General features: G+C 35.7%; 1 protein-coding gene across 3 annotated transcripts in view; it reads left to right on the plus strand.

The window, feature by feature from the left end:
• The window catches only part of MXRA5 (matrix remodeling associated 5), a 38,701-nt gene extending 34,214 nt beyond the window's left edge, over positions 1 to 4,487 (plus strand). For all 3 annotated transcript variants that reach the window (XM_072614465.1, XM_072614467.1, XM_072614468.1), the window contains exon 7: positions 1,422 to 4,487. In XM_072614465.1, coding sequence (XP_072470566.1) covers positions 1,422 to 3,330 — 1,909 coding nt within the window. In that variant the 3' untranslated portion in view covers positions 3,331 to 4,487. The remainder of the gene's footprint in view (positions 1 to 1,421) is intronic.
• The last annotated feature ends 18,876 nt before the right edge of the window (positions 4,488 to 23,363 follow it).

Consider the following 23,363-nt stretch of genomic DNA (forward strand, 5'->3'; position numbering starts at 1 on the left):
ATCCTTTAACATTCATGTTTTTTCATGGTTAGAAATGCTATTATTTTTTCAAATGCAGTAAACCTAAAGTGTGTGGTTTTTGGTGTGGCTGAATATATAGATGATAATAATATTCATGGCTTATTGTACCTATAAAGCATTTTCTGTTCTCTGAATCAGTGACATGTTTAAAATATTTACCAAGCTAGAGCTAGAGGAGGGAAGACATCGGGGAACAGGAGAGTATTTGAAGGGGCATCAAGTGTTGATAGGATTATCATTGTTTTGTTATGTAGAACTGGGGGCAATGAAAGAAAGTAGAAGTGGGGCAGATTTCCCAAAGTGGCAGTGGTATTTCTTTCACTGCAATTTTCCATTTGGAATTAGGGTGACCACTTTCCTAAGAGGGTGTAAAAAGAAACTACCTCTTCTGGTACCATACCAGATGACTCTCTGAGGTCTCCTTCAACCATAAGATTCTGGTATGGTAATCCTCTGCCTAGAATGTAGTAGATATTTAATAAATACCTGTTGGTTGATTGATTTATTCTTAATCTGGATACCTCTGAAGTTAAATTTTCCCTACAAACTTTGCCTTAGACTTTGTAAAAGGTTGGATGTCAAAAACAATTCTAAATCAGTCAGCTGCATGTTGATATTTACAAGAATCATACTGACATAATAAAAATCTTTCTAGTGATGATCACGGTGATGACATGCCCTTAACAGAAATCCATTTTGTAAATTTTACCTAGAGGAAATGTGGCACATGGTCACCTTCTGTTTTTCCAAGGTGAAGACAAACTAATGCCAGAGTTGAGGTTTTAGTTGGCAAGTGTCAGTCAGTTCTAGTTACGGTCGCCTGTGGAAGCTTCCTTTTGCCAGGTGCTAAGGAAACTTAATTTAGCCTCAAGATTCTGTGCAGGAATATTTTTATATGATTAAAATTACAGCTGCTGCTATGCTGTTTTTAGTATTATGAGATATACTGAAAACACAGTCATCTTGAGTCAAAATAATGAAACAATAATCTGTTCCTTTAGGAGAAAGAAAAATAAACTTCAATTTCCTTGAGGTTAATTTAGATTCAGTTTCTTCTTGACTGTGGCATTTCTTTTGATATTATTGTTCAAATGAATCATTTGCCAAAGAAGCACTTGTACTAGCAAAGCTAATATCTGACTAAATCTCAAATTCTTGAATCAATGGTTGGGTCAGCTCAAGTTCAGAACAGACCATGGAGGTCTCTGGTGCAATAAATCATTTTAACATTTGGATACAATTCCCTTAAGGCTACGAAACCCATTTGACATTTCCCAGTTGTAGCTGATGCATGACTCTTTCTCTAGGAGCCCATGTTTCCTTTTTCTTCTAGTGAGCAGGGTCAGGATGTATGATCAACATTCTTACATCTTGTTTTTTTTTTTTTCTTTCCCATTTAGCTTTGATACCAGAATCAAGGTGTTTGGAAATGGCACTTTGCTAGTACATTCTGTCACAGATAAAGATGCTGGGGACTATCTGTGTGTTGCTCGGAATAAAATAGGTGATGATTATGTTGTTCTGAAGGTGAATGTGATGATGAAACCTGCTAAGATAGAACACAAAAAGGAGAATGACCATAAAGTCATCTATGGTGGGGACCTCAAAGTTGACTGTGTTGCTACAGGCCTTCCCAACCCTGAGATTTCCTGGAGCCTTCCTGACGGTAGTCTGGTCAATTCCTTTATGCAGTCAGATGACAGTGGTGGACGGACAAAGAGATATGTTGTTTTTAATAATGGAACACTCTACTTCAATGAAGTAGGAATGAGGGAGGAAGGAGATTATACCTGCTTTGCTGAAAACCAGATTGGGAAAGATGAAATGAAAGTTCATGTCAAAGTGGTTGCTGAGCCTGCAGCCATCCACAACAAAACCTACTCCATTATCCATGTTCCTTATGGGGATGTTGTTACGGTGGCCTGTGAAGCGAAAGGAGAACCTACTCCAAAGGTGACCTGGCTTTCTCCAACCAACAGATTAATTCCAATCTCCTCTGATAAATATCAAGTGTTTAGGGATGGCACTCTTCTTATTCAAAAAGCACAGAGATCTGATAGTGGGAACTATACATGTGTGGTGAGGAACAGTGCTGGGGAGGACAGGAAAATTGTCTGGATCCATGTTAATGTCCAATCCCCTACAATCAATGGTCACCCTAATGCCATAACAACTGTTAGAGAAATAGCTGCAAGAGAGAGCCGAAAGCTCATTGACTGCAAAGCAGAAGGCATCCCAGCACCGCGGGTCTTGTGGGCGTTTCCAGAGGGTGTGATCCTTCCAGCTCCCTACTATGGAAACCGCATCACTGTCCATCGCAATGGCACATTGGATATTAGGAGCCTGAGAAAAACAGACTCAGTGCAGCTGGTGTGTATTGGACGTAATGAGGGGGGTGAAGCCAAGCTGATTGTACAGCTCACTGTAATGGATCCCTTGGAGAAACCTGTTTTCCACAACCCTGTCAGTGAAAAGATCACTGCTATGGCAGGTCATACTATCAACCTCAACTGCTCAGCTGAGGGAAGCCCTGAACCAAGCATTATTTGGATTCTTCCAAATGGGACAGAACTACACAGTGGGAAACACTTACAGAGATTTTATCACAAAAAGGATGGCATGCTGCACATCAGCAGTCTTTCAGCTGCTGATGCTGGAGCCTATCGTTGTGTGGCCAGGAACAAAGCTGGTTATACTGAGAGACTAGTGTCTTTGAAAGTTGGGCTGAAACCAGAAATTAGTAATCAATACCCAAACCTGGTGAGCATCATTAATGGTGAAACCTTGCAACTTCACTGCGTTGCTCAAGGAAGTCACAAAGCCCAAGTGTCTTGGACATTGCCCAGTGGCATGGTTTTAGAAGGCCCCCAAGTCATGGGGCGCTTCTCCCTTTTAGAGAATGGCTCATTGACTGTGCATGAGGCTTCTGTGTTTGACAGAGGAACCTATCTGTGCAAGATTGAGACAGAGTATGGCTCTTCTGTCATGAGTGTTCCTGTTATTGTAATAGCATACCCTCCCCGAATCACTAGTGAGCCAACACCTGTCATTTACACTCGGCCAGGGAACACGGTGAAAATGAACTGCATGGCTATTGGGATTCCTAAAGCTGAAATAACGTGGGAGCTACCAGACAAATCACATCTGACAGCAGGAGCTCAGTCCCGCCTCTATGGGAATAAATTCCTTCACCCTCAGGGCTCATTAATCATCCAGCACTCCACACAAAGAGATGCGGGCTTTTACAAGTGTACTGCAAAAAACATATTAGGCAGTGACTTTAAAACAACTTATATTCATGTGTTCTAACACACATTTCTACACTGATGGACTCCCAAGAAACTGCAAAACAAGCACAGAAAGTAAAGTGTCATTTAGAAAAGAAGGCTGAAAAAGGGAATACTGTTAACACAACATTGTCATGATGGATGAACGCCCTGTTGGTTTCATAGGATGACTTGGACCCTTTTCCTTCTTGCCAAAGGAAGTAATGTAGACACTTTAATGGGGAGCCAGCACCTTTAGGGATTTCCTTTAGTGTTTACAGGATATATGTGGTTTCATGTGATATTTCATGGTACCCAAGACATCAGCTACATGTTAATGTTTAAAGCAAAGCTACCCCCAGTGGCTTGACAAGCACCTTAAGGATACCAAAGAGGTATTAACTATAAATGAACTGCGGTGATCGAAGAACAAAAGTGCTTTGTTACCACATTGAGGATGCATCTTTTAGTTACCTCCTTGCACATAATCAACTCTATCAAATGATTATTCACCTACCTGCTATTCTGCCTACCATTTCTTCAAAATCAAGATGCCTGATCATGGATTTAGAAAATGAATGATCTACTTCTAATAAAAGGTTTTCAAACATTAACCCTACAAATTATGTATGAAAAGACTGTTTGAACCATTCTACAGGGGTAGATTTCAATCATATATTTTTATGTTTGTGTGTGTTTTTTTAACCTAGACTATGAGACTAAAAAGACATACAATGATCTCTGTCTCATTTTCATAAATTATTGGTCTTTACAAGACTCAGATATATGACTGCAGATGTGGAAACCTACTTTCAGGTCCTGTCCAATGTCCCCCAATTTCACTACCCTATTATTTTGCTACTCACCTCTCCCTTTACCTGCAGTGAGAAAAGGACAGTGATGTTGGATTTCTCATAGCTAGAAGGGGTCTTTTGTGTTATAGTATGAGAAGGAAGTAGCTTGGGACAGAGAGGAAGACAAGCTCTAACACTGCTGAGAATGTAGATTAGAGCCATCTAAAAAACTTCTGCCTCTTCTCTGTGGTGTCAAAGGTATGCACACCAGGTCACCAAGTTAATCATCCAGAACCTAATCTTAAATAATCCTGGATAGTGGGTTGACAGTTATTTCCATGACTGCTCTGTGTTGATATGGTCACTGTACTGTACATTTTATAATAAAGAAATATTTTCCAAACAAGATGACTGTGATTAGAAAAAAGGTTTGGTGTGATTGCTTTTATTTAAATATTAAAGAATGTCTAATAGATTTGAGCTTAAACTTCTTCAGCCATAAAATACTTCAATAATTTTCAGAAGCATTTTACTTGTACCTACCATGATCCCTATAATACTGTTCTCAATATAAATTTTTACAGATAAAGAAACTAAGTCATACTAAGTGACTCCATATTATATGAATGGAAAAGTGGCACAACAAAGAAGTATAGCAGACAGGGATAGTTAGATTAATATCAATTACATCTCATTTTTGTCTCCACTGCTGCCCATTCAAAGGAGAAGAACAAGAGCAGCTTTCTCATAGAGTAAAAAAAAAAAAAAAGATGAAAGAGGATTTTTCTTTGATGAAGTGAAGACTGAGGGTAGAATGACATTGTAATATTCATCCAGTCTAGAAAATAGCCATTTGTCTGTTTTCAAGTAGAATGGAAAAAGGAACACAAGCCAGACTTTCAGGGTTGTTCTGAGTTATTTTTGTTGAACAAAATATATTTCCATTGCTATGATAAACACACTGAGAATACCAAGAGACAAGAATGCATGGAGCCAGCTCATACCTGCTCAGGAGAGCAGATAGCTGAATTTTCAGTGTGTTCATTTGCACCTCAGAGATCATCAAATGCTACAAATCAGGACATGGTTTATTTTATTGATTGTCTAGATTTAAGGAAATGATGGAGAAAAGGTTACTAATGAAGATTAAACTTACAGTTTATTGTGTGTACATCTGCTTCCCTCTCAGAGAATCAATTGTTAAACATTTACCAGCATATCCCTGCAAAGATGTATAAGTCATGTTCATTTTCAGGGTTCCATTTTAGGTTCTTGTGGTGACAAAGTTCATAGGATGGCATATAGAGTGATATACTCTAGGAAGTAATCCCCTTCCCCTAAATGGACATGTAGAGGCAATAAGGTGTGTGTATGTGTTTGTGTGTGTGTGTGTGTATAGGGAAGAGAGGAACATGAAGTTTAGTTCTAACACTTAAGAGAAGGAGTTGTCTGAGGTCACCCAGGAAGATTCCAACCAGTGACATGCAAATCCAAATGACATATAATATCAACAGGCACACAACACAAAACCAACGAAAAAATTTCTCTGAAAATTTTCAATAACGGGGCAGAAGACATTTCTTCAGAGGAAGCTTAGGGTAATTCTACCTGGAAAGAATGCTAAACCAGATGTCTTCTTCAGGTTGCTTGCAGTCTGTAAGTCTATGATTAGGGGAAGAGAATAGTAATACTTAAATCTATTCTTGTCCAGAACAATGACATATATATCTTCTTAAATTTTAACTGCATATGGTTCTGCAATCATTTCTTAACCAAAGATAGTTTCTTCCTAATGACTAGTTTCTGACATCTGGTGCTTGTAAAGGTCTTTGCTAGCCATAAATTGGAAGTATTTGATTGCCCCCATGTTTTCAATGAAGAAAAACACATGCTCTTTAAAATTTGGTTCTCAATTTTATCTTCCACTCATCTTCTGGGGCTGTACTAAGTCAGATGACTTTATTTTTCCAAGCTACTGAACTGCATCTATTATCCTACTCATTTTTTCATTTAAAATTCACATCTTCTGAAAATGAGAGCACTTTAACCATACTACTTTAATGGAAATTTATGCTTTTAAATGCTAACTTTTTCATGTACTTTTATATTATCAGAATTATTGATACTTAGTAGGTACTTAATACATGTTCATTGCTTGTATCATTTACCTCTAACCCAAACCATGTGAGGTAAGTAGGATGGATAATACTTTCTAAGTTTCATTAATGAGAAGATGGAGGTTGAAGGGCTTATTTACCTGAATTGAACATTCAACTCCTGTGCCATGTCCTGTGGAAAGCATCTCCTCCTGATGCCCTTAGTTGTGTTCTCTCTTTGAGTAGTGGTGTGGATAGAGTGATGTAATTGGAGAAAGAAAGGCATTAGTTCCAATTCTGCCTCAGTTACTTACTAAAAGTCATTTAACTTCTTCTGCCCTCAGTTTCTTCATTTATAAAATAGGAGTAATAACAGTATCTACCTTCCTCCTCCAGGGTTGTTGTGAGGATCAAATGAAACTAATATGTGTAAAACACTTTGCAAATCTTCCAATTCTATGTAAAGGTTAGCTATTATTTTTATTGTAGAATTTATTCATTTTAATGTTGTAATCTCTAAGTAGAATGTATGCTCCTTGAGGACAGTATCAATTTTGTATTTTGGTGGGGGGAAAGGGGGTTAGAATTCTAGCACATAGTGCTGTGCCTTGCACATGATAGATAATTATTGAATGTTTGTTGGGTTGGATTGCACAAAGTCACAGGTCAAGCCAGTGACAAAGACTGCACTACAACAGCACATCCCCTGATTGTTTAGTTTTAAGTTTAGCACAGATTAATATCTTGGTGATCTCTTCTTTTATAAATAAGAGGTCTAGTAGTCAGTGCAGTTGATATTGTACTGGATTTGAACTTAGCAAGACCGATATTTAATTCCTGGCTCAGACACTAGTTCTGTAACCTTGGGCACACCACTGAACCTCTGTTTGCCTCAGTTTCCTCATCTATAAAATGGGGATAAATATAGTACCTACCTTAACAGGGTTGTTGTGAGGATGAACTGAAATAAATATGTAAAGTCCTTTACAAAACTTAAAGGGCTATATAAATCCACTATGCCACCTAGCTGCCTCCAATTATTCCTTTACCAGAGGACATGAATATAAGTAGAATACCATTTTTGCTTTTTCCTCATTGCCCCTCTGATTTCTTGGTCACTTAGGGTAAGTGAAAGCTAGTAAAGAAGGTTGTGTGAAGTTAAAATGCTAAGGTAATTATTGACTTTTTAAAAAAAATTTCCCCTTTTCTGATTCCCTACTTTATCTTATCTTCATATTATCTCCTATCCTATACATCTATCTTTGTATCTCTTTTTATAAATGCAAAAAAAATTTTCTACTTCCCAGATTGTTTTTGGTGACTGTCATTTTCATAGTTTTTAAAATACCATTTTGTTTTTTGCATCCTTGATCAATATTAATAAATTTTGCTATATACTAATACATTTCAAGTTAGTTGCCATTGAAAGGAGAGTGAAATCATCCCAAATAAAGAATAATTTTACAATACTCCTCTTGAGAGTGTTTTCACAATTGGAAAAGTCCTTTTTGGATACAAATAATGGAACATAGTGATCTGGGAAGAATCAAAATTGGGAGCAAACTAAAAGACAATGGAAAGAGGCATAATGGGTATTAAAGGTGGCAGAATCTTATTGTCAGTGATAAAAAATGCCCAAAATACAAGAAAAATATAAAAACATAAAACAGAGGACATTACTCACTGCAAAAGGAGGTAGACTGATCATGTAGTGAAGGTAAGGAATAAAAAACAAACTATGTGCTCCACTGATACACAAAAACATTAAAAGACCTAGAGCAAGGGCTCTTTCATGTTGGGTATATGGTCTATTGAAGATTTTTAAAAGAACATGGATAATAATTATACAAGATGAAAATGGACAAATGGGTTGGAATCTCCAATGAAGGTGAGAAATATCTCATATTGATATCATGGATCCACTGGACTATCAAATGTAAGAGAGTAATATACAATTTTAAGCAGTTGTGAAAAGAATATGAAGTTTTAGCCAAAGCTACATCGAATCTTCCATTTATGGAATTTAGTAGTATTTATTTTGGAAAGAAATACATTTCAAAAGTATTTTTGGAATATTACAGATTAGATAAATCTTTTATGTGTGGTAAAATCATGACAATTCATAGGTATGCTTATTTGCTTGTGAAAATCATGAAAATGAGAATCCATATTGTGAAGTCTACCAGTTCTCTCTAGTTTTGCTTGTAAAATGTCTTTGCAAAAAGGGCAAGTCACATGAAAAAATTTCTCTTCTATGCAAAGGATTAGTTGTATGCAAAAAGATATACCCAAAGGAACAGAGGAAGAAGAGAACAGCCAATGCCCACCATCGGAAACAGGACCAAAATCCATTGCACCACTCATTTCAATGCAGACTTACTTTTTTATTGTTGATTTTGGAAAGTGAGATATTTGTGAGGCCAGGATTTAAATTAATGGGGGTGGGGGGATCATTTTTTGAGATTTTCCTGCCAAAAAATATCTGCTATACTTAGTATGTTTAAAAATCAAGGAAAAAGAATGTTTCTTGACAACATCAACATTAGAAAGCCAAGAGGACAGTGGAATAAAGACCACCCAATGCCACAATATATTGCTGAAGTAATGCAATAAATTCAGAGGCTAGAAATGTTGGATACCACATTAGGAAAAAAATAAGTTATGATGCAACATTATGCACACATTTTGTAAGAAAAATGACTTCTTAAATGTAGTTTAGTCACATAACCAAATATGCTAACACTTCTTCTGTCATCATTGCTACCACTGGGGAATGTTATGCAGTATTACTTTGTAGTTATAAATTAGCATAGCTTAAAGGGATTCTAGAATAAGATAATTCAATCTCTTTATTTTTACAAATGAAGAAACTAAAATCCAAGAGTTAAAGTGAGTTGTTCAAGACCACACATTTTATTAGTGACAGAGCCAACAGCAAAACCCAGGTTGCCTACTGTTTATACCTTGCTTTTTTTCAGTCTTCCATCCCAACCCTCAGTCTTGACAACAGTTCATATTCACCAAATCCATTCAAGTTTTCAAAAACATTATGGTGTCATTAACTGACTTATCAATAAAGCAAAGCTGCAACTTTCCAAAGGTTTCGGAGCAGCACCCATATGTTTCACCAAAGACACACAGGATGAAGGTATCAGGAAGATTTATTTTCAAAGAGATTGTTTTTCAGGCTTGTCTCTCAAGGTTTCTCTATTATGCTATGAAGCAGAGTTGTCAAACACTCAGAAAATGGCCCAACTAGATTAAAATATAATTGGAAAATATTTCACAAAACAAATAAAAATAAAAAATAAAAAAATATGATTTTAATATGAAGTTTTCTAAGGAAATGTGCAGCCCAAAGGCATATTTATGTACCTTTTCACTCCCTCCCCACCCTTGCTTTTATTTGAGTTTGACACCTGTATCAGTAAGCACCCTAACATACACAATGGGGCGTGCTATCACAGGTTCTTAGATCTGCATTCATAAAAGGAAAGCAAATTTTAAGGGGTTAACAATCACTTTAATCAAGCACATGTATCATTCCTTTAACTGAGCACATTTATCATTCACCTAACTCAGGAGATTCAGCCTCCTGAACTTTAAAAAAAATACAGAGAAATCAAAAGATCAACAGACATGGCTTTCTCTGCCTGAATTCAACAGACAATTGGACCCCAACTGTCTGACCATAGTTACCAGCATAACATCTGGGTTTTCACAGCTAGGGGGCTCCTTAGTGGCTTTTTAGAGTCCTCATCTGGCAGTCAAACCTTACAAAAACTAAGCTCCGGTAGAACATCAACTCAGAGTATTGATACCTTTTTTTAGAGCCAGAGGGCATCACAACACTTGAGAAGTACTGCCTCATTAACGAAAGGCTTGGTCCTTCCCACAAATCTTCCCTAATCAAACTCCCCTTAATAGGCAAACCTATTAATGGGTGGGAAAGATCTTTAATCACATTAAAATAATAATACAAGTATTAATAATAATTTTATTAATTAATACAATAATATTGTTTCTAGTTAAAGAAACTCTTGTTTTTGTACTTTATTCCTTGTAAAGACTCTTAATTGGTAAAGGCAAAATTCAATCACAGACACTTGATTATACTAAAACAAAAACAGCAAAAGATCCTATTTTGATTGCCATCATAACACTGCTGTTGTGAGGTATATACCAGCTCCATCATTACTGAAAATTGATCAAAGACTTCTTGAGCCAATGTGAGTTCTGCCTTGGGTCATACTTCATCAGCATCAGTGTTATAAAAAAGAAAGAGATTATCCTTTTATCAGAAAGGATAACTACACACACACATATATGTACATATACATACATGCATGCGTATTATGAGTATATATGTATATATGTGTGTATATATATTATATATATGCATACATTCAAATTTTGTGCTCCAAAACTCCAGATGTTTTCATCTAACTAATATCTGCCAGAGAAATAACACCTAAAATCATACCTAGAGGCAACTTGGCAAATAGAGTATTATTCTTGGAGTCAGAAAAAGCTGAGTTCAAAATCAGTCTGAGACACTTACTAGCTAAATGACTGTCCCCTTCAGTCTTCTCAAAGGTAAAATGGGGAAAATAATAGAACCTACCTCCTAGGGCTGATGTAAGGATCGTCAGAATATTTGTAATGTATTTACCATAGTACCTATAGGGAACACAGAAGACATTTAATAAATCCTTTCCTTCCTTCTTCTTTCTTTTTTTTCTTTCTTATGTAAGAATAAATTCTGTTTTCTAGCAAATCTGTCATTTTTCAATTAATATAGTCTTAATAGGATCAAAGATTTAGAACTGGATAGGATCTTAGAAATCATCTAGGGTTATCCCTTATTTTACAAATGAGGAAAATGAGGTCCAGAAAAATTAAATGACCTTTCCCAAATCATACTCATATAAGGAGCAGAGGTATTTTTCAACCCCAGTGCTATGACACCCAAACCAGAGTCTTTTCTATTGTGTTCAATTGCATAAAGACTGGAGTTCAAATACTACCACCACTATTTGCCTGTGATGTGACCTTGGGCATGTCAGCTCTGGGATAACTCATTTTCCAGATCTATCAAATGAGGAAGTTGAATTAGATCAGCACTTTTTAGACTGTGGATTTCAACCCCACATAGGGCTTTGTAACTGAATGTGGAGGGTGAGAAAAATTTGGCAACACGAAAAGGCTTCTGAATGTACAACAACCAAAAATGAATTCAAAATCAAATATGTAATGAATCCAAGGTTTTTTTGGTAGAGTGTTTTGCATCATGCAACTTCACTGCAGCCTTGGTTATGAAAATACAACATGTGTGCTTTGTACTGTGCATGCCATCACACCAAGCAACACCAACAAATGCTGCCAGAGGCACATTGGCTCAGATTGGAGACTATTATATATTTTGAAATGTGGTGTTTTTACTGTACATACAAAATTTTCTGCTCTTAAAGAAACATAATAGTTTATTTGCAGCAAATGAAGACAATATTTTTGTACCATCATTCCTTAGCATGCAAGTATCAAATTTGTATATCTTGGATTGTATTATGTTAGAATGTTTGATTTTTAAAATTACTGTTTTCTCCTTCTTTTACAGAATCATAAGTGTTTAATTGCAGCAAATAAAGACAAAAAAGCTCTTTAATAGTATTTCTCCACCATAACTACTGTGAGTCTATTTGCATGAATGTCAGTTTCTTAAATTAATTGCAAACAAATATAATTTCATAAACTTAGACTAGTATCATTTGAGGAATGCTTAGCAATATTTATATTTTAGGACAAAAGTATTTTTCAGTTATGGATAAGTGGCTAAATTTAGATAGAAGAAGAAAAAATATTGTAGAAAATGCGGCAGTCTTCTCTACGAGCTTGTGGTAAACCTAAATTGACAAGAAAATGAAAATATGTTGAATTATTTTTGCAATATGGACTTACTTCTAATAATGATGATGGTGTGGGAAAACCTTTTTGCTTAATTTGTAATGAAGTTTTGGCTACGGAGAACATGCAACCAGTCATACTAAAATGGCATCTTAATACCAAGCAAGCAGTGTACTCCAATAAACCAAAGGAATATTTTGAATGACTTTTGAAATCTTCAAATAAAGAAAGAACAATGTTTTGAGAAATTTGTTACTATCAACATAAAGTATTTGCTGGCATCTTATGAAACTTCTTATTTAATTATATAAACTAAAAATTCCTACGTGACAGGAGAAGATCTTGTGTTACCTATTAAAAAGTTAGAAATAGTACATGGGATTGAAATTCATAAAATTCCTTTATTAAATAATACTTTTCCCAAGAGGAATTTCTGAAATTAGTAATGACCAGTCCCAGCAGCTTATTACCAGGCTTAAGGGCAGCCCAAAGTTTGCAATTCTGTTGGATGATATAACTGATATGGCACAGTCACTACTTTGTGTAAGATGTTTATGAAGGAAGCATACATGAGGAATTATTGTTTTGCCACAATTCGGAAGGGCAAACAAGAGGGGAGCATATATATCTTACAGTCAATGAATTTTTCAGAAATGAAAGGTTACAGTGGAAGAACTGTGTCAGAGTCTGTACAGATGGTGTTGGAGCAATGATGAGTGAGAATTTTGAATTTGTAGCAAAAGTTAAAGCAAGTGGCAAAGAACATATCACGTTTATTCACTGCAAGATCCATCAGGAGGCAATCATAACTCTCTCTCTGTATATACATATATGTATGTATGTATGTATGTATATACATATGTGTGTATATATGTATATGTGTATGTATACTGTTTGTTTCCAAACATTTGGACAGACATGACCTCCAATTGCAAAAGATTATTACTACATGCAGAAGTAAGGTGGCTCTCAAGGGGGCAAAGTTTAAACAGATTATTGAAATTGAAAGATAAAGCTATATTTTTGACTGAGGAGAAATTCAATTTTGTTAATTTTTTGTCATAGCTTTCAAAACTGTTATTTATCAGACATTTTTCAAAAGTTCAATGATTTAAATGTCACTTCAAGAAAAATTAGAACATATTTATAATAAAAGATAAAATTGAAAGTTTATTTAAAAAGTTAACATATGGAAGAATAGGGCAGAAAATGTTTCTTTAGAAATATTTGCAGCTAAAGATGATTTTATAATTGAAAAAAAACCTTCCCAAAGCTTTAGTTGTAAGAGTTATAATTGATCATCTGAAGTCCCTAGAGACATAGTTTTCGAAATATTTCCCTTCAGATTTTGATTCTAAAAAAATTAAGTTGGGTTCATAAAGAAAATGATGTCAGCCATCTGTAATTAAAAGTTCAAGAAGAACTTGTTGAGTTATCAAGCAACAGTAATTTAAAACTTGAGCTTCCTAAAAAAAAAAATTATTGTTAAGTGAATTTTGGTTTGGGATTAGGACAGAGTTTCCAACAATTTCTGAAATGGCCCTAAACCTATTTCTGCCATTTGGTACTACGTATTTATGTGAAGTAGCATTCTCAACATTGACAATTATAAAATCATAACATTGACAAAGTCTGAAAAACTTTGAAGATGCTCTGCATCTGGCAGTACCAAATATTCTGCCAAGACTTAATTCTTTATGCAAAAATAAACAAGAAGTCATCTCATTAGTATGCAAATTTCCTTGTATCTTTAAATAAAGGAGAAAACTACATGTATACCAAAGAACTGTTTTAAAACAAATTTCTTTGTGATTTATTATCAGTAAACATTTGATTTGTTTGCCTGTTTTATATACCTCTATACCTGGGGTTGTGTAAAAATTTCTCAGGAAAAGGAGGTGGCTAGTAGGAAATATTTAAGAAGCCTTAGATTAGATGATTTTTAAGATTCCTCCCACATCTGTCTTATGATGCTATGACCTAATAATTCCATAAATTAATATTCTCTACTTTAAAACATGATTCAGATTTTTTTCATTGCCAAATTCACAACAAAGCAGTATGGGGATATAGGATAAACATATAGAAGAAGGGAACAGGATTTTTTTTAATATTTTGATTTACACCAGAGTCAGATATGAGTATCTTTCTAATTGCTAGGAACTAACAGCTTGGAACTCAAATCTCAAAAGAGATTTTATTAATACATATTATTATAACCTTACCAAATCAGAGTAATCAATTAGGTAAACAGAACAAGCCAAGAGCAGCCTTCATAGAGAAATGGAGGGGAAGAGAGCTGAAGTCATTCACCTTGGAGAGTGCTTTAGATGGCTTTGTTCTCTCCCACCTGACACTTTTAAAGGAGCTCCTCCATGAGAGTTACTACTAAAGAAAGGAATCATTGTTTACAAAAGCCAGAATGACTTTTGCTTACCAAACTTTCATTGTCTATCTAAAAGGATGGCTAAACTTGCATTAAGGCAGCTCAGAAAGTCCAGTGTCAAGATAGCTTAGGGACCAAGGGTGATGAGGTTTTTATAGGGAAAGGTTGAGCTCCACTCAGAATCTTTGAGATCATGAGTAAGGTAGAATGGATCAACTAAAAAGGTACCCATTTGGGAGTTTAAAAGATCCAGAGAAGAAAGTGCAAAGAAGGAGGAGGGAGCATGGTTTCAGTTATAGATAGCTAGTTGAACAGAGAAATGTTAGACTAGAAAACATTTTTCCACACTATCATAATTCCTCAAGCTTTTAAAAATTTTTTCCCTTTACCTTCATCCCCCCTCCTCAAGATGGCATGCAATCTGATACAGGCTCTAAATATACATTCCTATTAAACATATTTTCACTTTAGTCATATTGTGTGGAAGAATTAGAAGGAATGGAAGGAACCATGGGAATGAAAAGCAAAACAAAACAAAACAAAAAAGGAAATAGTCTGCTTCACTCTGCATTCAGACTCCATAGTTATTTCTCTGGATGTGGATGACATTTTCCATTATGAGTCCTTAGGAATTGTTTTAAGTCTTTGGTTGTGGAGAAAGGCTAAGCCTGTCTAAGTCAGTTATCACACACTGTGGCTATTACTGTGTACAATGTCCTCCTGGTTCTGCTCAGTATCAGATCATATAAGTCTTTCCAGGCTTCTCTGAAGTCTTCCTGTTCACCATTTCTTATAGCATAATAGTATTCCATTATTTTCACGTACCACCACTTGTTCAGCTATTCCCCAATTGATGGGCATCCCCTAAATTTCCAGCTCTTGGCCACCACAAGAAATCCCTCAGACTTTTGATGGTCTCATTGTTCTCTCCACCTAAGCCTTGTTCAGGTCTCTTTAATTTGTCTGAAACAAAATCCTTAGCCTAATTATAATGGCTGGAAAAGGCCTTGGTAGTGAGGTCACCTACTCTATCAAATGCCTTAAATAAGGGCCTAGAGACCATACTGCCTGGAGGTTGTTTGACCTATAACAGGCTAAATTTCCATATTTTCCTCCTTGAACCTACCACACCCATGCTAGCATGGGCATATGGTCTCCTCCAAGACCATATTCTTTTATGCTCATTTTGTTCTTATGTTCCATTTGGTAGGCCTTCACAGACTCCAATCTTATGGGCAGAATGTGATCCTAAGTCCAAAGAACACGTGGCGCCTGTCCCTCTCCTAGCTATTGGTTTAACAAGCTCCCCCCCTCAGACTGTTGAGTTGTCATTTCATGTTGACCATATGCAAACATCATATACAATAAAACAACAGAAACTTCATTCCACCTATAACAGTGGGTAAGCATCACAGAAAATCTTAACTACTCATTCTAAATCATGGACTTAGAATAAATTCAAATAAGAAACACTTCACTATGTTCCAATGTCCATTAAAAACCTTTTAGGCAGTTACATGGCTTGGCTATAAGCTGAACTAAAATTGCAAAAGTTACCGTGACATTCACATTGTTGAAATGGTACTATTTCATTACACAGTTTCTCCAATCTTAGGAGTAATTTTATTACTTTAGAGAAAATAAAGGGGAGATGGAGAAATTGGACATTCGAGGTCACTGCTGAAAATCTGAATCAATTGCTTTTCAGAAACACTATATCTTTAGCCCCAAACCTAACTATGTAAGGAAGAAAAAGATGGTGAAGTTTTATTTTGTTTTGTTTGTTTCTTAGAACTGTGGACAGTTCTATGGCTGATGGCAGCTGCTTTTTACAAGGAGCTATTTAAAAAAAAGTTACTGGTTAATTAAACTAAAGATTATATATTTACACATATACATACATATATGTACATACACACAAATATATAGATAGATAGATAGATAGATAGATAGATAGATAGATAGATAGATAGATAGATAGATAGATGTTTTTGAGAGATAGCCAAGGCCTTCAGTGAAATCAAGATGCTGGAAGGAGGGGGGAACTCCAGAGTCATGTACTCAGAAAGGTCAAGCCTCTGAACATCTGACAGAGACTCCATGTGCAGCAGACTAGCTTCTAATAGAGCTCTGTTTAAGAGACCAGCAGGAAACAGGCCTAAAGAGAGCAGCATGATGATACCATTAGATAATGTCAACAGCCCTGCAGTGTCAGATATACAAGTTACTACTCTGTGAATATTCATCGTCCAAAAGTGATGTCTACACGTGTGCTCCTTTTTTGGCTACATATGTGATCTATGTGTGTGCCTCTCTATGTGTCTTCCATACCAAATAAAAATTTGGACCACTAATGTCTGACCTTTGGTAGAATCTTTCAAGTTTATATTAACATGATTAGCCATAGCCAGGCACACCAGGCATTAATGCCAACATCATGATGTCATTTTGGTTTCCTTCAAAGTGCAAACAACAACGTTTCCTACAAATGTTTGGTTAAGCTCACCACAAATGATGCATGCTCCAGGTTTATGGAAGAAATGTTTTATTGCTATTTGTGTTACTGTTTTCTTTTGTTAATTTTTTTTTAAACAATTGTATTGTCTGGCTGTATATGGTTGCTGTTCATCCTGCATTCTCAATGACATCGTAAGGGTAGTGTCTTGAATTGCATGTGGATTGGATTTAAGTGAGCCAGAGCTATACAAAGCTGTCAGCCTCACTCTCTTTTTCACAGTCATCAAAGTCCAGAAGTAAGATGTAGTAGTCAAGATGACTGGCCATGGCCCAGGATGCATTGGGTGATCTTCGTTTTTTTCAAATTAAAGTTTTTCTCAGGTCTGTACATTAAAGGTAAACACATGAGTGGGGGCTCATGAGCTATGACTTTGAGTGACTGCAGACAAATAGAGCATCTTCAACCCAAGTTAGCTGTACTCTTGGAGATCTGCCCTGTGAGTTAGGGGTGTCCCCAGGTAGTATAACGAAAAATCTTTAATTATTAGTTAAGTACACTTTCCTTGAATTTTTGTCAAATAGGCTCATTCACACCTTTTGCTATGTGGTTTCTGCTGCTGGTGCTGCTATTATCCATAGCAAACTGCCAAAGAGGAAGTTATGTAATGAAAAAAAAGTCACACATTTACTCCTAAAAATCAGGGGCATATGGGATGATAGAAATATGCACACAAATATGATACTGATAATAATACATTGTTTATAGTAAAGAAGACAAGAGGTGTTCATTAGAATGTTTGACTGCTCTTGACATAGTCTTGATGCAAGGAAAACAACCGTTGATTCAGCAAGGGTTTTGCCAACGTAAGCAGTGTAAAATTGAATCCTTTGAGTTTGGTTAATTGCTTCAGTACTAGGGTGGAGTACCACTAAATCTTTCACTTTTTACCAAGAGCACACTAAAGCCCTTCCCACATACCTATGGCATGAATCATCGCTGGAACTGAAATTCCAATAAACTTACCAGGAAAGTAATAGACAAGATGAATTGCACTTTAACACAGTCAGTGGTTGTCAGATTTTTATTTTATTTTCATGGCTGTAACCATGGTGACTTATAAAGTGAGTCTAAAAGAAAGTCGTAACAAGAAATATTGCAGTCAATATGGGATCCCCCTCCACTATATATTTTAAAATTTTTATTACGATGTTATATTTATGTATAATAGCATGTCACATATGTCATACATTTTGAAACATTTAAAGTAAAAGTCATATAACAAAACAACATATCTATTCTATCCAATGAAGATAGAAAAGATCAAACAGATAGAAAAGAACCCAGTGATAAAAATGATAGATTGTCCATATGAAGGAAAAAATGAATCAAGGCAACACGTTTCCATGCCTGGAAATATTTCTTTTTAGTGAAACAAAAACCATAACATGAAATATGAAATTTAAGGCAAAAGCGTTTGAAATGTAGATGATCAATAACTTTATTGTATTAACAGGTGTACCTCAAATTACACAATTGATGTTTTCTAAAATATTTCAAGGAAATGACATTTATTCATTGCACCATCTTCCAGAGGGAATTTGCCAGTCAGAAGTGTGTTGGTTTTTATTAAAGAATATTGGAAACATTCCAGAACATCAAATAGGTTAATATGGTCAAAGAAAATAATTTTAAAGTTGGAAGGGACTATATTGTCTAAACCAGAAGTGAGGAACCTGAGACCCCAAGGCCACATTGGGCCCTTTAGGTCATCAAGTGCTCCTCAAATCCAAACTTCATAGAAAAAAATCCCCTTAACAAAAATATTTGTTCTGTAAAACTTGGACTCATTTAAAAGGTTGTACCTGAGGATCTAGAAGGCCACTTGTGGCCGGGAAGCCACAGGTTCCCCACCAGTGGACTCTAAATAGTACTTGAACAGAAACAATCTTTCCAGCTCTACCAAAGGGCTATCCAGCTGCCATTGACAACCCAATCTACTTTGGAATAGTTCTAAATGTTAGGAATCTTTCCCTTACATTAAGCTAAAACCTATCTTTCTGCAGCTTTCAGTGGTTGTTCCTAGTTCTACCCTCCAACGCTCAGTAAAACAATCCCTTTTTCTCATGGCAGGTCCTTAAAAATAGTCAGCAATCATGATTTCCCTTATCCATCTATTCTCCAAGCTGAATATCCTCATTTCCCTGATATGTCATGGTCTGTATGGCCATCACCATTCCAGGAATGCTCTATAACTCTCCAGTTGGAAAATTATCACTCCCTCAACTCCCAACACACATCTTCTCACAGATAACTTTACTTCATACTCAATGAAGAAAATTGAAGTTTCTCTTTCAGAGTTCCCTTTTCTTCATTCATCCTGATCTGTCCTATATCCTATCATTTACATCAGTTACTGATAAAGAAATGGCCCTTCTTTTCACTAATGCCAACATCCAGACCTTTGGTTACCTTTTGTACAGTAGTCTGTAATAGATTGTCCTCACACAGGGTCTTTCAATAATCTTTGGTTTCTCCATTTACTGATTGCTTCCCTACAAATATGCTTGAATTACCCATTTTTTGATCGCTTTTTTTTTTTCACCACAACCTTCTCATTTCATTCAGTCAGCCAATTCATCAACAAGCATTTATGAAGCACTTGCTGTGCTCTAGAGGCTATTCTAGGTGTGGAAGCTACGAGGAAAAAGCAAAAACAATCTTCTTCTCTACTTTAAGCATTTGCTGCCTAAGTAATTGGCCTTTAAACTGTTCTGCCTCCAATTTCTTCCCTTCTAAGTTATTTTTAACACTGCTCCCTGGTCTGATCATGTTATTCCGTGTCTTACAGACCTCCAATGACTTTCTATTGGCTACTGAATAAAATTAAAATTTCTTAGACAAGCATTTAAAACCCTTCAAAAGCTAAGACTCCATTATCTATCAAGGCTTATCTCATACTAGCCTATACCATGAATTCTTCATTTCAGCCAAAGTGAACTCATCATTCTTCAATTTTATCACTGTCTCTCTAACCTTTATGTATCTGCACAGGTTGTTCCCTGTGCCTTCCAAAGACATCAATTTCCCTTCAGAATGCACACACACACACACACACACACACACACACACACGTACACACACACACACACACACACACACACATTTCTGTTCATTGAAAAGGTGTAAGCTCTGGTACCCCCTCTTCCTAATACAGCATTTAGTTTGTCCCTCTCTGTCTCTTATTTTCTAATTTGTATCATAATGATTTGTAAACATGTCATACAATCACAATTACGCTGTCAGTTTTACAAAAGCAAGATTATATCATTAATCTTTGCTTTTATCCTCTTTCTTCTGTACTATGCCTAGAATTTGGAAAAAAAAATGTATCTTCTTTTTAATAAGTACTAAATATGCTGTTTATTGAATTTACTCCCTGGATTACTTAAAGTGAATGTTTCTATAAGGTTTATGCAAGTAAGTCATTCCAAATAAGATCATGCAAAGTTAATAAATTGATCTGCCTCAGGACTAACATACTTGTCCTGGTTTTCACATCACTCTCTGACCATTAAAAAGAGACTTACCACCATCAATGAACTCCCTAGGAAAAAATCTCCAGGGCCAGATGGATTTAAAAGTGAATTCTAGTAGACATGTAAAGAAGAGTTAATTCCAATACTATATGGATTATTTGGGAAAACTGGCAAAGTTGGAGTCCTATCAAATTCTTTTTACATACAAATATGGTTCTGCTCCCTAAACTGGGAAGAGCCAAAACAGAGAAAGAAAACTATAGACCAATTTCCCTAATGAATATAGATGCAAAAATATTAAATAAGATATTAGCAAAAAGAATACAGCAACTTGTCACAAGAATAATGCATTATGAACAGGTAGGATTTACACCAGGAATGCAGGGCTGGTTCAATATTAGGAAAACTATCAGCATTATTAATCATATCCACAACAAAACTAACCAAAACGATATGATTATCTCAAAAGACAAAGAAAAAAAACTTTTGACAAAATACAGCACCCATTCTTATTGAAAACACTGGAGAAGACAGGAATAAATGGAGCCCTCTTTAAAATAATAAGTAGTATCTACTTGAACCTATCAGCAAGTATTGTATATAATGTAGACAAGCTAGATGCATTTCCAATAAGATCAGGGATGAAACATGGATGACCATTATTAACATTGTTATTCAACATGATACTAGAAATGTTAGCTTTAGGAATAAGAGAAGAAAAAGAAATTGAAGGAATTAGAATAGGCAAAGAAGAAACTAAGTTATCTTTGCAGATGATATGATGATATACTTAGAGAACCAAATAAAAAACTACTTGAAATAGTAAACAACTTTGGCAAAGCTGCAGGATACAAAATAAACCCAGATAAATCATCTGCATTTCTATATATTAATAACAAAACCCACCAAAACTCAGCAAGAGATAGAGAGAGAAATCCCATTTAAAGCTATGGTAGACATTATAAATATCTGGTAGTCCACCTGCCAAAACAAACCCAAGAACTATACAAACACCATTACAAAACACTTTTCACACAAATAAAGTCAAATCTAAGTAATTAGAAAAGCATCAGTTGCTCATGGGTAGGCTGAGCTAATATAATGCAAATGACAATTCTACCTAAATTAATTTATTTATTCAGTGTCATACCAATCAAACTATCAAAAAATTATTTTATAGACCTAGAAAAAATAATATCAGAATTTATATGGAAGAACAAAAGGTCCAGCAAATTAAGGAAATTAGTGAAAAGGAATGCTAGGGAAGGTGGCCTGGCCATACCAGATCTCAAATTGCATTATAAAGCAGCAATCATCAAAATCTCTTGGTACTGGCTACGGAATAGAGGGGCCGATCAGTGGAATAAGTTAGTACACAAGACACAGTAGTCAATGATTACAGCAGTGTACTGTTTGATAAACCCAAGGACTTCAGCTTCTGGGATAAGAACTCACTGTTTGACAAAAACTGCTTGTAAAACTGGATAATACTGTGTTGGAAACTGGGCATAGACCAATGTCTGACACCGTACACAAGAATAAAGTCCAAATGTGTACATGATCTAGGTATAAAGACTGACACAATAAACAAATTAGGGGAGCTAGGGATAGTTTATTTGTCAGATTTATTGAGAATGGAGAAATTTATGGCCAAAGAAGAGATAGAGAACATTATGAAACGCAAAATGGATCATTTTTATTACATTAAATTGAAAAGTTTTAAACAAACAAAACCAATGCAACCAAGATTAGGAGGGAAGCAGAAAACTGGGAAAGAATTTTTACAACCTGTGTCTGTGATACAGGCCTCATTTCTAAAATATATAGAGTACTGAGTCAAATTTACGAGAATATGTTGTTCCCCAATTGATAAATGGTCGAAGGACATGAACAGGTAGTTTTCAGAGGAAGAAATTAAAGTCATATGAAAAAATGTTCCAAATCATTATTGATTAGAGAGATGCACATCAATACAACTCTCAGGTACCTCATCAACCTATCAGATTGACTAATATGATGAAGCAGGAAGATGATAAATGTGGAAGATGTGGGAGAGTTGGAGCACTAATTCATTGTTGGTGTAGCTGTGAGCTATGAGTTCACCATTCTGGAGAGCAATTTGGAACTATGCCTAAAGGACTATAAAAATGTGCATACCCTTTAACCCAGTAATATTGCTTCTAGGGCTGTATCCCAAAGAGATCATAAAAATGGAAAAAGCTCCTGCATGTACAAAAATATTTATAGCAGCTCTTTTTGTGGTGTTCAAGAAATGGAACTCAAGGGAATGTCCATCAGTTGAAGAATGTCTGAACAAGTTGTTGTATATGAATATAATGAAATACTACTGTGATATAAGAAATGAACAGGTGGACTTCAGAAAAACCTGAAATGACATATGAACTGATGCTGAGTGGTATGAGCAGAACCAGGAGAACATTATACAAAGTAACTGCCACAGGGTGCAAGAACTGTCTCTGATACACTTAACTCTTCACAGCAGTGCAAGGACCTAAAGCATTCCCAAAGGACTCTTGAGGCAAAATGCCATCCACATCCAGAGAAAGAACTATGGAATCAGAATGCAGAATGAAGCAGACTATTTTTTCTTCTGTTATGTTTTGTTTTTCTCGCGGTTTCTCCCATTTGCTTTAGTTCTATGCAACATGACTAATGTGAAAATGTGTTTTAATAAGAATGTATGTGTAGAATTCATGTAAGATTACATGCTGTCTCTGGGAAGGAGGGGAGAGGAGGGGGGAGAAAATTTAAAACTTATGGACTGATTGTTGAAAACTGAAAAGAAATAAATTAATTTTTTTTAAAAAGACTTTTATCAGTCCCATGTGCAATCCTACTTGCTTCATGATCTTCATAGCTACAATAGGTAATACAAGAATAC

This window comes from Notamacropus eugenii, chromosome 5 (genome assembly GCF_028372415.1).
Source record: "Notamacropus eugenii isolate mMacEug1 chromosome 5, mMacEug1.pri_v2, whole genome shotgun sequence".
Taxonomy (NCBI): Eukaryota; Metazoa; Chordata; class Mammalia; order Diprotodontia; family Macropodidae; genus Notamacropus; species Notamacropus eugenii.